Here is a 16,997-nt window from a genome sequence, read left to right as displayed (position 1 = left end):
CAAGTAGGAATGCCCTACCCAAGCCTCTACCCAGCATACCTAGAGGATCTACCCCTGTGAAAGTGTGTTAGCCCTGTCACCCTGGCTGAAGGTAGGCTGATTATCTGGGTACCTCTTTAGGAGATCTAAAATACCAATAGAAAAACAGAAAGGAAATCAATTCTTATGAAAATATATATTGAAATTCTGCTCCCCACACTACTCCCTGGTAGGATTATCCCCAACCCTAACCTTAAAGGCAGAAAGAATGTAATTTTTTACTGTGTAGGGTTTGGGCTAATGCTAATTAAAGATACTCAAGGGCATCCTCTCCTTTTAGACCATTAAAAGATATTTTTCTGGTTAAAAGTAATTTAAAAGCTTGGGCACATGGCTGGCTCAGTCAGTAGTAGAGCATGTCTCTCTTGATCTCAGGGTCAGTAGTCAAGTCCTACGGTGGGTGTAGAGCTTGCTTACATACATACATGCATACATACATACATATATACATACATACATAGTGCTTACACCATTAAAAAAAAAAAGTAATTTAAAAGCCTAGATCTTAATAGTTAGTCCATTTGGCATACCACTGTTACCTACACCCATAGAACAGAGAAACGCAAAGTAGAGCTGCCTGCAAAGTGAGAGGCCGGATGCACAGGTGTTCCAAGTAGTTGCCAGGGACTGGGCTATTACTTCTAGGTTCCCCCAGCAGTTCAGATAATTACACACAGCCCCAACTTATCCAATATGGCTAAAAAGAGGAAAATGACTCGGCTTTTTAAATGAATAAATCCTATACAAATGCTTTAAGACCATCTCTTTCTCAAAAAGTTAGAACAGGGATGAATGCCTCAACACTGGCAAAGGCAGAATTCCAGTTAAGAGCTCAGGCTCTGGCTCTAGACGGACACGGGTTAAATCCCAACTCTCCCTGTAAATAGCCCTGTAACCTTCTCTGTTACTATATCTCCCTACTTTGGGGCACCTGGGTGGCTCAGTCGGTTAAGCATCTGCCTGAGGCTCAGGTCATGATCCCCGGGTCCTGGGATCAAGTCCCACATCAGGCTCCCTACTCAGTGGGAAGTCTGCTTTTCCTGCTGCAGCTCCCCCTGCTCGCTCTTGCTCTCTCTGATAAATAAATAAAATCTAAAAAAAAAAAAAAAAATACATCTCCCTACTTTGCACAGAATTACCTTCCTTAAGATTTGAATATGGGGTAGATTTAGATGGTAGCTTTCCTTCCTATAACTATACCCTGATCCCTTTGACTGGACCTGTATTTTCCTTAATAGCCTCAACCACTAATTTTTAATGTAGAGCTTTCTAGATGGTTAAACTCATTCATTATCTTTCAATCTCCTGAATTTCCTTCTTCAAGAACAACCTTATCTTGAAGCTCTGGCAGTTCAACAACCCATGCTCTGAAAGTGAAGAGCAATGGGAGAAAAGCACAGAGAAAACTGGATTGTAGGTAGAACATACAAACCTCTTTGTTGTATAAAACTGGTGCTTTCTTTAAATCCCAAATTCTGGGACAGCTGGCTGGCTCAGTTGGTAGAGCATTTGACTCTTGATATCAAGGCTGTGAGTTTGAGCCCCACAATGGGTATAGAGATTAATTAAAAATAAAATCTTTAACAAAAAGTAAATAAAAAATAAAATCCCAAATGCTGTACACTGGAGACAATATGGAGCTAAGCACAGCCTATTAGCAACAAATTAAGTACAAAAAAAATTTTGACCTGAAGGAGGCCCACAAAGGTACCCTGCCTATACTCACCACTCCCACTTCTTTATCTAAACTCAGGGATCTTTATCCATGTTGTAGTGGATTTTGCATAGAGTGGGAAAGAGGGAAAACAAGTTCCACAGATTTTTTCATTTGCACTTGGCCTTTTTAGCACCATTATTACTACCACCCTAGCTCAGTCAGGAAAGACTAAGTCCCAACCAATTTCTCTGCTTCAGGTCTCTCCACTCCCTTATAACCTGTGCATAGCACCAAACTAATTTCCTAAATTACCAGTTTCATTAGAGCACTCCCCACCTCAAAAACTCTTAACAGCTCCCAATACTATGCACTGGAAAAGCCCAACTAACATTCAAAGCCCAGGCTAGCATTATCCTACTTTTATAATACACAATTGGTTTCCTCCTACTTCCCACACTGAAATTCTCTAAGGCTCCAACTAGACTAATCTGCTCACTGTCCGTCCCCGACCCCAAACCCTGCATGCCTAGGCTGGATTACGTAAACACCACTGCTCACCCTCCCACCCACTTTCTGCTTTTCCTTCAAAGGCCAGCCCAGACCCCCCTCCTCTATCTCTGCCCTAAATTGTGCTCCCAAAGCACGCACTGACCAGACTGCCCATCTTCTGACCCTAGTCAAACATCCTTTTTAGCTGGTTATACTCTCTTGGCATCTTAATCGGCTCAAACGAAGTCAAAGTTCCTTGGAAGGCAGACCACATACTTACACAGAGGGTCTATCACAGTGCCCTGCACTTTTTAGGTCCTAGATATTATTAAAACCAGAGGAGGGGTTCAAATGATACATCTAAGTAAGGCAAGACCATACTGCGCATCTTTGCCAATTCCTCTCTATTCACAGTAAAGGGCATTCAGCGTTCGCTACGAGGCTATGTATTTCTAGTATACACTGAGCGGCAAAGTGGAGTGAGCACGCCACCGGATGGCAAAAAAAAAAAAAAAAAAAACCCGCGTCCCCATCCTGGTTTTTGCCACAAGCCCTGCGATTGGGAAATCACACAGTATCTCTGGGCCTCGGTTATCTCAGGTGTAAAACAAGGGAGCTGCTTTGATGGATCCCAAGGTATCCTTCGGCTCCCGAATCCCCCCGGACAGGAAACCCAACACTCGTCTACTCACTCAGGCGCAGGCAGGCAAACTTTTACGGTTCCCAACGCAGGCATTTCCATACAGTAGTGGAAACTCCGTCCCCATGGAAAAAAGCAGGGCTGAGAGGAGGGTGAGAAGCGGTCTCCCTAGACTCGGATTCCTTTACCCCATGACCAGGGGCAGTCGGACTGAGGTTCCCGGCCCCTCACGAGCAGACTCCCAGGAGAGTGGCACGGCAAGGCTCCCGGGAGCCGGCCGGGGTCACTCCGTCCGCGCCCGCGCCCCCCGCACTTGTGACACACGCCCCGTGACTCCGGGTCACAGTCCCCGTCCGCCCTCACCGGCCCGAGGGGCGCCCTCCTCTCCCAGCAAGGCCCCGCGCTCCCGCCCGGCTGGCTGCCCTTCCGGGCCCCGGGGCGGCCTCTGCGCGGGCGTCCGGGCCCCAGGCCGGCGGGACTGGCGGCGTGAGGGGTGGCGGCGGCGGCTTTACGTGCTGAATCACCACTTTGCAACCCGAGCTCCAAACCACCGTGACCCGCGGGCCCCGAGGGCCCAGGCGCTCCGCTCCGCTTACCCACAGAGGCGCTCCGGCGACAGCAGGCGGGCGCCGAGGACGGAGCGGAAGGTGCTGGGCCGCGCGGAGTGCAGCAGCCACGCTAGCCGGTACCGCATACCCCAGCACAGCCGCCGGGAGCACCGCGGACGCTTCCTTCTTGCGCCGGGAGCCGGCCCTGCCCACTGCGCATGCTCAGTCCGCCGCGCCGCGCCGCCTCCCGGGAGCCTCTGAGTGGCCGGCGCTCCGGGTTTTGCCTGGAACCCGACAGGGTCGGGGAGGCGGGCGTCCCAGGCCCGAGCCAGCGAGCGGGACGGAGTCTGGCCGGGGAGCGGCGGGAGCCCAGCAACCAGGCTTTCCCAGGCTGGGGGTTACCGGCAGGGTCAGACGGGGCGCACGTGGGAGGGCGGGGAGGTGTACCTGGCTAAGTGTATGTAGGGGACAGTCTCACGAATATTGTGAGAGCACAAGGGGCCATGTTTGCGGAGGCGCCCCCATTGGCTGTCGCTCTGGGCGGTGCAGGTGTTGGAACGAAGTCCGAGGATTAGGCGGCCTCACGGCGAAAGATTCTGCGGGGGGCGCGCGGCCCGCGGGCTTCCTCTAGAGCGCGGTGGGCCCCGGGGGGAGTTAGAGCAGGGGGGCCACGAGAGGGAGGCGAGGACCTGGGGGAAGTTAGCAGACCCTCACGGAGCAAGGGGGAGATGGACTGGCCACGGCGAAAAAAAGCTTCCGTGGACTTTCAAATCCAGAGTAGAAACTCCTACTCTCTACTACTGCCGTATTAAAACACCACCACACACACATATATATAGTACTTCTATTGTCGGTTTACTTTAGTCACTATTTATAACACAAGACTTTTTCCCCTGATGGCTTTATGGTGTTGTGCATCCAAGAACAACCTAATAGTTGTTAGGGATCTGACTTTCGATTACATTTCCATTTTACGGGGGTCTTTAGGACAAAGTGCAATTAGGGATAGTGACTCCCTAGCTTGAGTACCTTTAAGTCTCCGTCGTGGCGGGCCTAGGGCTGCAGTCATAATGCTTTGAATCCCATTATTGCTTCAAATTAAGAATTCAGGAGGAGGTTCCCTTAATCAAATGGATGATTCATTAAAGAGCTACAGGGATAAAAAAAAAAAAAAAAAATACAGTTTCGGCTAAAGGCAACCGTTGGATGGATGGAAACTGAGGTACCAGAAATGAGGAAGCACTCCTAGTGCAATGTAGAGTAAAATTCCACAGTATTATATTCTAGCCTCAACCCACCTCTACTAGTGTCCTGTAGCTGCCCTAACAAATTATCACAAATTTAGTGGCTTAAAACAATAGAAATTCATTCTCTCACAGTCTGGAGGCCAGAAGTCCAAAATCAAGGTATTGTCAGCGCTGTACTCCCTACAGAGGCTCTTAGGGGAGAATCTGTTCTTTGCTACTTCAGCTTCTTGTGGATGCCGGTTTCCTTGGCTTATGGCCACATCACTCCAATCTCTGCCTCCATCTTCACATTGCTTTCTCCTCTGTGTGTCTTTTCTTCTCTTTTGCAAGGACATTCGTCATTGGATTTAGGGCACAATCACATAATCCAGGATTATCTCATCTCATCCTTAACTTGATTGCATCTGCAAAGATACTTTTTCCAAATAATGTAACACAGCTTCCTGGGGTTCTGACATGGACACATATTTTGGGGACCACCACTCAACTCGGTACCCCACCTTTCCAGCTTCTACCCCCACCCTCTACTAACTGCAATTCACACAGCTGTCACAGCAAATTAATGCTTATAACAATACTAACTTGTCAGATCTCTAGCAACTTTCAAGCCCAGTTGAAATAGTGTTGCCTTTACAAAACTTTCCCTCACTTCCATTCCTCACATACCTTATTGGAAGTAACCACTCTCTGATCTTAGCTACCAGAGTAGTTGGCCTCTCTCCAAAGGCACTTATTTGAATTTTAACCTTCCATGCTTGCAAGAAGCAGTAGATTAGGAATGATGTCTTAGACATTTTTGTATCTCACCTGGCAGCAAGCCCAGTGCTTAGTTAATTAACACTTATCAACTGCATGTTTGCTGAATCTGATTAAGCCTCTAGATGTAACTACCATTCATAGGAAATTCAGGATATAGGCATGCTGAATCACACCATAAGGATACAACCAACAAAATTTTGAATGTTTAGAACACTACAGGAAAAGTGACCTGAATTGCATAATAAGAGAGGAAGGAGAAACCTACGCATTAAAGGGGACTTAGAATTGACAAGTTATGACAAGCTGTTCATAAACTTTTATATGAAAATGCAAAGGGCAGGAAGACCCAAGCCAGTCTGGAAGAAGAATCTGGAACAGTTATAGTACCAAGTATTAAAAGTTACTATTAAGCTATAGTAATTGAGATAATATGATAATGGCATGAGGGCAGACAAATAGGCCATAGAAAACTATTTGGCAATATCTATTAAAGCTCCATATATGCATATGCTATGACCTAGCAATTCAACTTCTAGCTATATAGCCAACAGAAATGTAAATATGCATCCACAAAAATACATATACTAGAATGTTCACAGCAGCACAATCAATAATAGTCCCAAACTGGAAACAATCCAAAGCCCATCAACAGTAAAATGCACAGGAAAAATAAATTGGGGAATATTCACACAATGGAATACTGTACAGCAATGAAAATGAACAAAAACTACACTTAAAAATATGGATGATTCTCACAAACATGATGAAAGAAGCCAGACCCAAAAGAGTATTTACTATATAGGTCCCATTTATATAAAGTTGAAAATCAGGCAAAACTAATCTGCAGCATAGTATTAAAAGTAAGATTAGTGGTTAGGGAGAATAAAGGGGGCTTCTGGGTTATGTTTTAAGTGGTTATATTGAGTTTTTGAAAATAAATTGAGCTGTACACTTATGATTTATTTACTTTTCTGTTTGGAGCACTTCAGTAACACCTTCAAAAGATAATATTTAAAAATGCAAAACAGGGGCATCTGGCTGGCTCAGTCGGTAGAGCACAAGACTCTGGATCTCAGGGGTCGCAAGTTCAAGCCCCACATTGGGCGTGGAGCCTACTTAAAATTTAAAAAATTTAAAAAATGGAAAACAAAAAATACATTAATCAAATGATATGTTTGGTTTTTATTTGAATCTTAATTTGAGTAGACCTATTATGAAAAAGAAGCATTTATGAGATAATCAGAAAAGTAAGAATAGTGAATAGATATTTGATGATATTAAATAATCATGTTACTTCTGATGGTGTGTTAATGGCTATGGATTTTTCTTTTTAGGGTTCTTTGAGATATATACTGAAATAATTCAATGCCTGAGATTCAACTCAGAAAATTCAGTGGCGGATGAGGGAGGAGGGGAAAATACAGATAAAACAATATTATTGGCCATGAACTGATGATTTTTTTTAAGATTTTATTTATTTATTTGACAGAGAGAGACATAGCGAGAGAGGGAACACAATCAGGGGGAGTGGGAGAGGTTTTTTGTCCCGCCTGGCAGAGAGCCCTGATCCCAGGACCCTGGGATCATGACCTGAGCCGAAGGCAGACACTTAACGGCGAGCCACCCAGGCGCCCCTGAACTGATGATTATTGAAGCTGGATAATGCATGCTGGGGTGGGGAGGGTATTATACCATCCTCTTTGATTTTGTGTATGTTTGAAATTTTCTATGATAAAAAGCTTTGTGGGGTGGCTGGCTGGCTCAGTCGGTAGAGCACGTGGCTCTTAATCTCAGGGTCAGACTTCAAGCCCCACATTGGGCATGGAGTCTACTTAAGAAAAAAGTTTTATGGGGCGTCTGGGTGGCTCAGTCGTTAAGCATCTGCCTTCGGCTCAGGTCATGATCCCAGCGTCCTGGGATCGAGTCCCACATTGGGCTCCCTGCTCAGCAGGAAGCCTGCTTCTCCCTTGCCCATTCCCCCTGCTTGTGTTCCTGCTCTCGCTATCTCTGTCTCTGTCAAATAAATAAATAAAATCTTTAAGAAAAAAAAAAAGAAAAAAGTTTTATAATGTATGGTAGTTTTAAATATAGTACTATGGTAATAAAATACCTAAAAGCAACATGAATTTTTAAAGATGTTTATATGTGATTTATTAATTATAAATTTGTTCTTTAAGACTTTTTCTAAATGACTTACTTGCTAGTCCTTGAAGGTAAGTTTGAGTTACTTTATGTACAGTTCTTGAAATATTAATGTAAAAATCTATAACTCATATTTTCTACAGTTAACAACTACTCTTGATTTATCCACTCAACAAATATGGGCCCACCACTTGCTTTATATGTTGAGGATACACCAGAGAAAAGAAAAACCAGGTTTCTATTCTTGTGGGGTTTACATTATAGCGAGAGAAAGAAGTAAACTAATAATTATATAAAACAATTACATAATATAATTAAAATAGTATTAGGGTGGGGCACCTAGGTGGCAAAATAGGTTAAGCATCTGACTCTTGGTTTTGGCTCAGGTCATGATATCGGGGTCCTGGGATCAAGTCTGTGACAGGCTCCCCGCTCAGCATGGAGTCCGCTTGAGATTCCCTCTCCCTCTACCCCTCCCGCTCATGCACTCCCTCTCTCTCTCTCAAATAATTAAATAAATAAATCTTTAAAATGATGATATGGGGGCACCTGGGTGGCTCAGTTCATTAGTCTGCCTTCGGCTCAGGTCATGATCCCAGGGTCCTGGGATTGAGACCCACATCGGGCTTCCTGCTCATCGGGAGGCCTGCTTCTCCCTCTCCCTCTGCTGCTCCCCCTGCTTGTGCTCTCTAACTCACTCTCACTCTCAAATAAATAAAATGGTTTAAAAAAAATTTTTTTAAATAAATAAAAATAAAATGATGATATGATGATGTAACCAGGGTGGGTTTTTCTGCTGTCTAGCTTCACCCAAGTAACAGTTCTGGGACTTTCCCTCCATCATCACTATTGCCCACTGGTGGGGGGAAGTGGCAAGTTCTCACCAGCTGTATTAAAGGGGCTTATTCATGTCCTGGGCTATTGACAGCAGGAGTGTATACATGGGACCGTTTAGGTGGGAGATCAGCAAAAACTTAGAGCATAGGGTTCAGTGTTCGGGCTGCAGAGGCAGCTGTCAATGGAGAGCCAGCTTCTGTGGCCCTTCTCATGGGTTAAGCCCCCACCAGAACCTCACCTAGGATTTCCTCTCTCTCTTCCTCTCCCTCTCTCTCTCTCTCTAGTTCCTATTCTCCCCATCAGCTTCTTACTAAATCCCTTTTGTCCCATCTAATGTTCCAGCCAGGAGTTTCTCAACTCGAGTTTGAAAGTTGCGTAGGGGCAGCCATCTGGTTCCCCTTATGTCACCGTCTTACTTAGGGCTCTTCTCAGGGCTTTCCCTTAAAAGCCTAGTTTAAAAGTTGCAAACACCGAATATCCCCTTTTCTCTTTGCTTTCCTGCTGTAAGAATCCTAATTCTCCTGGACATCTTTGGTCTCTAGAAAGGGTTTTGAGGTATGACAAAGAAAGAAAAACCTGTAAGAGTAAAATTTCAGCATCTTCTTTCGCTATGTGGTGAAAGAAAGAAATTGAGTTTCATGAAAGAGTTCTGGGGGCTACTTCAGATAGAGTGGTTGGAGAAGGGGGCGTTTCCTCTGAGGAAGTGACCTTGAAGTCCTTGAAAGGGAGCCAGTTATAGGAACAGGTGAGGGAAAGACTCCAGACAGTGGAGAAATATCAATTGCAATAGTTTGGGAGAGGAGAGAGTCTGGCATAATCCGGAATCTGCCAGAAGCCCAGAGAACTGGAAGCCTCTCCTGTTCTCTCACAGCTAACCTTTGCTACTGAGATTCTACTATTAGGACACTACAGCAACACAAATTTGGATTTGGGGAACTCTATACTTAAGGATTTTATGATTTTTTTATAGGCTTATGAACAGTTCATGAACTGTGTTTTTTCCCTCAGTTTATAAGGACATGCAGACATACTGTTTGTTCTCTTTGGCATGCATACCCACAGAACCTAACACGATTCTGGCAACTATGGAAAAAGATAGCTAAAGTCAAGTGCTCCTCAACTGTTTACTAAAGATTTGTATAGATGTTGCTCAAGAGCCTTAAAAGATCATACAAATAAAAATATTTATGGAGGGGCGCCTAGGTGGCTCAGTCGTTAAGCATCTGCCTTCAGCTCAGGTCATGATCTCAGGGTCCTGGGATCGAGCCCTGCATCAGGCTCCCTGCTCAGTGGGAAGCCTGCTTCTCCTTCTCCCACTCCCCCTGCTTGTGTTCCCGCTCTCACTATGTCTCTCTCTGTCAAATAAATAAAATCTTAAAAAATATATATTTATGGAGAATTTTCAAGGGCTTGGAAGAATGCTTATGTTAAATAAAAATTCAGGTTGCAAAACTACATATTTATGATCTCAATTATTAAAAATATACATATAGATAATTGGAAAGAAGTACATCAAAACATTAACAGTGGTAATCACTACATGGTGGAAATCTATTACCCACACGTAGGAATTCCAGAAAGGAAGAACAGAGAAAACAAGTAGAATAATTTATTTTTTTTAAAGATTTTATTTATTTGTGTGAGAGAGAGAGCATGAGATGGGAGAGGTATGGAGAGACAAGCAGACTCCCTGCTGAGCAGGGAGCTCAACTTGGGGCTGGATTCCCAGACCCAGAGATCATAACCTGAGCCAAAGACACTTAACCGGCTGAGTCATCCAGGTGCCCTCAATGAATAATTTAAAAACATTTCCCACAACTGAAGGAAATGAGTTGCCAGACTGAAAGAATTCACCAAATGCCCAGCCCAATAGGTGAAAGTAGACACACACCAAGGCATTTCATTACAGAATTTCAGCACACTGAAGGGAAAGAGCAGATTGCTTAAGGTTCCAAAGAGGGGGGAAAAAAAGGCCACATACAAATGATCAGGAATTGGAATGGCTTTGGACTGTCTCAGCAGTAGCAGAAACTAGAAAACACTGTCTTCAAAATTCTGGGGCAAAAATGCCCAGCCCTAATGGTGGCACAGAGGCCACAGAGTTCCCAGTCTTCAGGAATTACTTGCAGTTGTACAAATAGGCATCTCAGAAGTAACCTGTATAAATCAAAACCTGGAAGGTTCTCCACACGTTTTCTCTGTGTGAAAAACCCCTGGACCTCTTCATATCCCAGAGTGTGAATGTGGGAGGGATTTGCAATAGTAATCAAGACTGATGTTTCCAGGTGGAAGAAGAACTCAGGGTCATATTTTTTTTTTCAGGATCATATTTAATATGTGATATTTCTTATACAAACTACCCATGTTTGTGATTATAAAATCATATCTACTATAATAATTATTAGGGTAAACTTTAAAGACATAAAGTTGTAGTAATAATCATGGGTATAAACTAATATTTTTGGAAAATATGCTAATGAGATTGTGGGTTATATAAAACACTCATTTCTCCAGATTACTAGTAATTTCCAAAAGGTTGCAAATAGAAAGTCCAAGACAGTAGCAAACATTTGTCATCCTTCAATTATTCAGAAAGGCCTACCTACTTGCTTGGAAGGAAATACAGGGAGAACAAAACACAAATTTATATTTCAATAAAATGCAATTCTGTACTAAGATAGTAGAATGCCTATTAAAAATGCTTTTCTTTGGGGTGCCTGGGTGGCTTAGTCATTAAGCGTCTGCTTTCAGCTCAGGTCATGATCCCAGGATCCTGGGATCGAGCCCTACATTGGGCTCCCTGCTTGGCGGGAGGCCTGCTTCTACCCCTTCCACTCCCCATGCTTGTGTTCCTGCTCTCGCTATCTCTCTCTGTCAAATAAATAAATACAAAATCTTAAAAAAAATAAAAAATAATAAAAATGCTTTTCTTTGTTGTCAAGGTAAGAATAAAGCTCTGTGAAATGATTAGAATCTTTTTTTCCAAGGGATTAAAGGCTTTATTTTTATTTTTAAAAATATAAAGATTTTATTTTTAAGTAATCTCTACACCCAACATGGGGCTCAGACTCATAATCCCAAGACCAAGAGTCACATACTCCACAGGCTGAGCCAGCCAAGCACCATAACTTTATTTATTTATTTATGTATGTTTGTTTGTTTTTGAGCAGCTTTAGATTAACTGAAAAGATGGGTGGAAGGTATATAGATATCCCATATATTCCTGATCCCACATATGCATAGCCTCTCCCATTATCAATATTCACCCACCATCAATTTATTACAATGGATGAACCTACATTGACACATCATTATCACCCAAAGTCCTTAGTTTACATTAGGGCTCACTCTTGGTATTGCATGTTCTTTTTTTTTTTTTTTTAAGATTTATTTATTTATTTGAGAGAGAGTGTGGGGGAGGGGCAGAGGACGAGGGAGAGAGAGAATCTCAAGCAGACTCCCTGCTGAGTGAAGAGCCTGACGTGGGGCTCCAGTATTGTACATTCTATGGGTTTGGGCAAACATATAATGACATACATCCACCATTATAGTATAGTACATAGCATTTTCACTGCCCTAAAAATCCTGTATGCTAGGAGTGTGTGGCTCAGTCAGTTAAGCAGCCGGCTGACTTTTGATTTGAGCTCAGAGTTGTGAGATCGAGCCCCACATTGGGCTCTGTGCTGGGCATGGAGCCTGCTTAAGATTCTCTTTCCCTCTCCCTCTGCCCCTCTTCCCCAACTTGCTCTTGTTCTCTCTCTCTAAAAAAAATCCTCTGTGCTCTGCCTATTCATTCGTCCTTTCCCCAACCCCTAGCAACCACTGATCTTTTCACTGTATCCATAATTCTGCCTTTTCCAGAATGTCAAATAGTTGGAATAATATAGTATATAGCCTTTTCAGATTGGCTTCTTTCATTTAATAATATGCATTTCAGTTTCTTCCATGTCGTCTTATGGCTTAAGTGTTCATCACTTTTTTCGTGCTGGTAAATATTCTATTGTCTGGAGGTACCACAGATTGTTTATGCCCTCACCTACTGCAGAACATATTGGTAGCTTCCGTTATTTTGGCAATTATGAATAAAGCTGCTAAACATCTGTGTGCAGTTTTTTATGTAAAGATAAAACTCCTTTGGGTAAATACTAGGGAGCATGGGGCGCCTGGGTGGCTCAGTTGGTTGAGCGACTGCCTTCGGCTCGGGTCATGATCCCGGAATCCTGGGATCGAGTCCCGCGTCGGGCTCCCGGCTCAGCAGGGAGCCTGCTTCTTCCTCTGACCCTCTCTCCTCTCATGCTGTTTCTCTCTCTCTCCCTCTCTCAAATAAATAAATAAGTAAATAGAATCTTTAAAAAAAAATACTAGGTAGCGTGATTGCTGGACTGTATAGTAAGAATATGTTTAGTTTTGTAGGAAACGACCAAAGTGGTCATACTATTTTGTATTCCCACCCACAATGAATGAAAGTTCTTATTGCTCCACATTCTTACCAGCATTTGGTGTTGTCAGTGTTTTGGATTCTGGCCATTCTAATAGGTATGTAGGGTATCTTGTTGTTTCAATTTACATTTCCCTGATGACATGATGTGGAGCATCTTTTCACATGTTTATTTGCCATCTGTATTCTTCTTTGCTCAGGTCTCTGTTAAGGTCTTTGGCCTGTTTGCCAGCCCCCTCCCCAGCTTTATTGACATATAAGTGACAGACAAAATTATATTTAAAGTGTACAATGTGGCGGCACCTGGCTGGCTCGCTAGGTGGAGATGCGACACTTGATCCCAGGGTTGTGAGTTCAAGCCCCACGCTGGATGTAGAGATTACTTAAAAATAAAATCTTAAAATTGGGGTGCCTGGGTGGCTCCAGTTGGTTAGGCATCTGACTTCAGCTCAGGTCATGATGTTGGGGCCCTGGGACGGAGCCCCGTGTCAGGCTTTGCGCTCAGTGAAGAGTCTGCTTCTCTCCCTCTCCCTCTGCCCCTCCCCCACTCATGCTTGTACTCTCTCTCAAATAAATAAAACCTTTTAAAAAAATCTAAAAAAAATGTGCAATGTGGTGATGTATGTATGTATACATTGTGAAAGGAGTCCTCCCATTAACGTGGGCCCATTTTATAATTGCGTTGTTTTCTTATTTTTTAGTTTGAAGTGTTCTTTGCATCTTTTGCATAATTGTCCAAACACATCTTTTGCTAAAATTTTCTCCCAGTATGTGGCCTGTCTTTTCATTCTCTTGATAGTATCTTTCACAGAGCAGAAAATTTTAGTTTTAATGAAATCCAACTTACTGATTATTTCTTTCATGGATTGTACTTTTGGTGTTGTATCTAAAAAGTCATCACGAAATCCAAGGTCATCTAGATTTTTTCCTGTGTTGCCTTCGAGGAGTTTTACAGTTTTATATTTTATGTTTATGTGGTCCATTTTGAGTCAATTTTTATAAAGGGTGTAAGGTTTGTGTCTAAATTAATTTTTTTTGCCAAAAGCACTTTTTATATTTATTTATTTTTTAATAAGATTTATTTATTTTAGAGAGAGAGCGAGAGAGCACAAGTGGGAGGGGCAGAGGGAGAGGGAAAGAGAATCTCAAGCAGACTCCACACTGAGGATGAAGCTGGAGGCAGGGCTCAATCCCACCACCCCAAAATCGTGACCTGAGCTGAAACCAAGAGATGGACGCCTAACCGAATGCACCACCAAGGCACCCCAGCACTTTTTTTTTATTATTATTATATGGTATCACATATGCCCTTTTTTTTTTTAAAGATTTTTTTTTATTTATTTGACAGAGAGAGCACAGGCAGAGGGAGAGAGAGGGAGAAGCAGGCTCCCTGCTGAGCAAGGAGCCCAATGTGGGACTCGATCCCAGGACCCTGGGATCATGACCTGGGCCGAAGGCAGCTGCTTAACCGACTAAGCCACCCAGGCCTCCCTCACATATGCTTTTGATACTCTTTTCCTTTTTTAAAGATTTATTTATTTATTCCAGAGAGAGAGGGAGTGCACGAGTGGGAGGGGTAGAGGGAGAGGGAGAATCTCAATTGGACTCCATGCTGAGCTCAGAGCCTGACATGGGGCTTGATCTCACCACCCCAAGATCACAATCTGAGCTGAAACCAAGAGTCAGACACTCAACCGACTGGGCCACCCAGGAGCCCCAGACCCAGCACTTTTTATACTTAAAAATGAATCACTACAGAGAGAAGATAGCAGTATTTCCATTTCAAATAACAAAAATCACATTGAATTTTTTTATTATTGAGATATAATTCATATACCACAAAATTTGCCGTTTTAAGATTTTTTTTTTTGAGAGGGAGAGAGAGGGAAAGAGAGGGAGAGAGAGGGAGAGAGAGAGAAAGAGACAGAGAGCATGCATGCACATGAGCGAGGGCGGAGGGGCAGAAGGAAAGGGAGAGAGAGAATCTTAAGCAGGCTCCACGCCCAGCCCAGAGCCCAGCATAGAGCCAAATGGGGCTCAATCTCACAACCCTGAGATCATGATCTGAGCCAAAATCAAGAATCGGACGCTTAACTGACTGAGCCACCCAGGCACCCCTGCATACAAATTTTTATGTGGATATTTGTTTTAATTTCTACTGACTGAATACCTAGGAGTGGAAATGTTAGGGCATGTGGTAAATCTAGGAACTGCCAGACTGTTTTGCAAAGTGGCTGCACCATTTTGCATTCCTACCAGCAACATGTGAGGATTCCAATTTCTCTACATCCTTACAACACTTGTTATTATCTGTTGGTTTTTTTGTTTTTGCCTTTAATATACTAGTGAATGTGAGATAGTATCTCCACATTGAGATTTTAAAAGTATTTTTGGAACAATTATTTATTATAGATTATAGAATAAATATTAATTGGGGAACAATTATTTTATTTATTTATTTATTTTTTAAGATTTTATTTATTTGACAGAGAGCGATTGAGCGAACACAAGCAGGGGGAGTGGGAGAGGGAGAAGCAGGCTTCCCGCTGAGCAGGGAGCCCAATGTGGGACTTGATCCCAGGACCCGGGGATCATGAGCTGAGCCGAAGGCAGACGCTTAACGACTGAGCCACCCAGGCACCCCGGAACAATTATTTTAATGATTATTTTAATCAGTAAAAGAGCTTTTCAAAGTTCAAGATTCAGTTATTTCTGAAGTGATTAATGAGTGCAATTAATGAATCATCACTATCTCCTACTCTAGCCTTGTTTTATGACTTCCCACAAGTATCTAAATCAATTATATAACCCTGAGGTTATATAGCTCAGTTGGTTAAGCGTCTGCCTTCAGCTCAGGTCATGATCCCAGGGTCCTGGGCTCCCTGCTCAATGGGGAGCCTGCTTCTCCCTCTCCCTCTGCCTGCTGCTCCCCATTTGTGCGTGCGCGCTCTCTCTCGGTCAAATAAGTAAATAAAATCTTTTAAAAAAATTATATACCCCTGAAAATTATACAAATATTGGAGGATTATATTTCTGATGGATAAAAACTGGATTTACAATAAAACCATTGACAGCTAGACATTCAAAATGACAGCACACAGAAAATTTTTCACTTTTGATAAGAGAACAGAATATAACTACATTTAATCTTACTTGGGGTCTTTGCTTTAGCTTTTTTCATTGCTAATGAAACCTCTATTTTTAATCCCCTAGAATATAAATCCAGGATCCTTATCAGCACAGACTAAGACATTTAACAGCACAGCAGCTGAATAAATATTTTTATGACCTCTTTCCTATGGTAGGTTGAATGGCTCCCCAAAAGACATCAACTTCCTAATCCTTGTGAATGTTACCTTATACAGCAGAAAAGGACGTTGAAGATATGCTTAAGAATCTTGATATGGGGGCGCCTGGGTGGCTCAGTCGTTAAGCGTCTGCCTTCAGCTCAGGTCATGATCCCAGGGTCCTGGGATTGAGCCCCATGTCGGGCTCCCTGCTTAGTGGGAAGCTTGCTTCTCCCTCTCCCACTCCCTCTGCTTGTGTTCCCTCTCTCCCTGTGTCTCTCTCTGTCAAATAAATAAATAAAATCTTAAAAAAAAAAAAAAAAAACTTGATATGGGGAGATTATCCCTGATTACTCAGATAAACCCTCAATGTAATCACATGTATCCTTATAAGAGAGAGTCAGAGGGAGATTTGACACAGAACGGAAAAAGGCATCGAGGCAGAGATTGCAGTGATGTGCCATAAGCCAATGAATGCTAGCAGTCACCAGAAGCTGGAAGGCACAAGGAACAGATTTTCCCCCTAGAACTTCCAGAGGAGCCCAGCCCTGCTGATATGTTGATTTTGACCTTGTGAATTTGACTTCAGACTTCTGGCCTCCAGAACTGTGAAAGAATGGACATTTGTGTTTTATCTATTTTTTGGCTATTATGAATAATTTGCGTACTGATTTTTATGTGACATTTGTTTTCATTTCTACTGTGTATATACCTAAGAGTGGAATTGCTGGGTCAGGTGGTAAGTCTAGGAATGGCCAGACAGTTTTGCAATTGATTTTAGACTTCTGGCCTCTAGAACTGTGAAAGAAAAAATAAATTTGTTGTTTTAAACCACCAAGTTTGTGGAGATTTATTATAGCAGCCATAATAAATTTAAATAAGTAACTAATACACACACACCCTGAAAAAAATCT

General features: G+C 42.9%; 1 protein-coding gene across 3 annotated transcripts in view; it reads right to left on the bottom strand.

Annotated features, from left to right (window-relative positions):
• Window positions 1–3,607, bottom strand: part of IDE (insulin degrading enzyme) — a 114,322-nt gene extending 110,715 nt beyond the window's left edge. The window contains exon 1 of one of the 3 annotated variants that reach the window (XM_036079075.2): window positions 3,422–3,607. In XM_036079075.2, coding sequence (XP_035934968.2) covers window positions 3,422–3,519 — 98 coding nt within the window. In that variant the 5' untranslated portion in view covers window positions 3,520–3,607. Of the gene's footprint in view, window positions 1–2,877; window positions 3,083–3,421 lie in introns of those variants that run through there. The other 2 variants (XM_078077359.1, XM_078077360.1) reach the window with 2 other exon arrangements.
• Between the last annotated feature and the right edge of the window lie 13,390 nt (window positions 3,608–16,997).

Source organism: Halichoerus grypus, chromosome 7 (assembly GCF_964656455.1).
Source record: "Halichoerus grypus chromosome 7, mHalGry1.hap1.1, whole genome shotgun sequence".
In the NCBI taxonomy this organism is placed as follows: domain Eukaryota; kingdom Metazoa; phylum Chordata; class Mammalia; order Carnivora; family Phocidae; genus Halichoerus; species Halichoerus grypus.
This window is presented reverse-complemented; position numbering and strand designations above follow the sequence as displayed.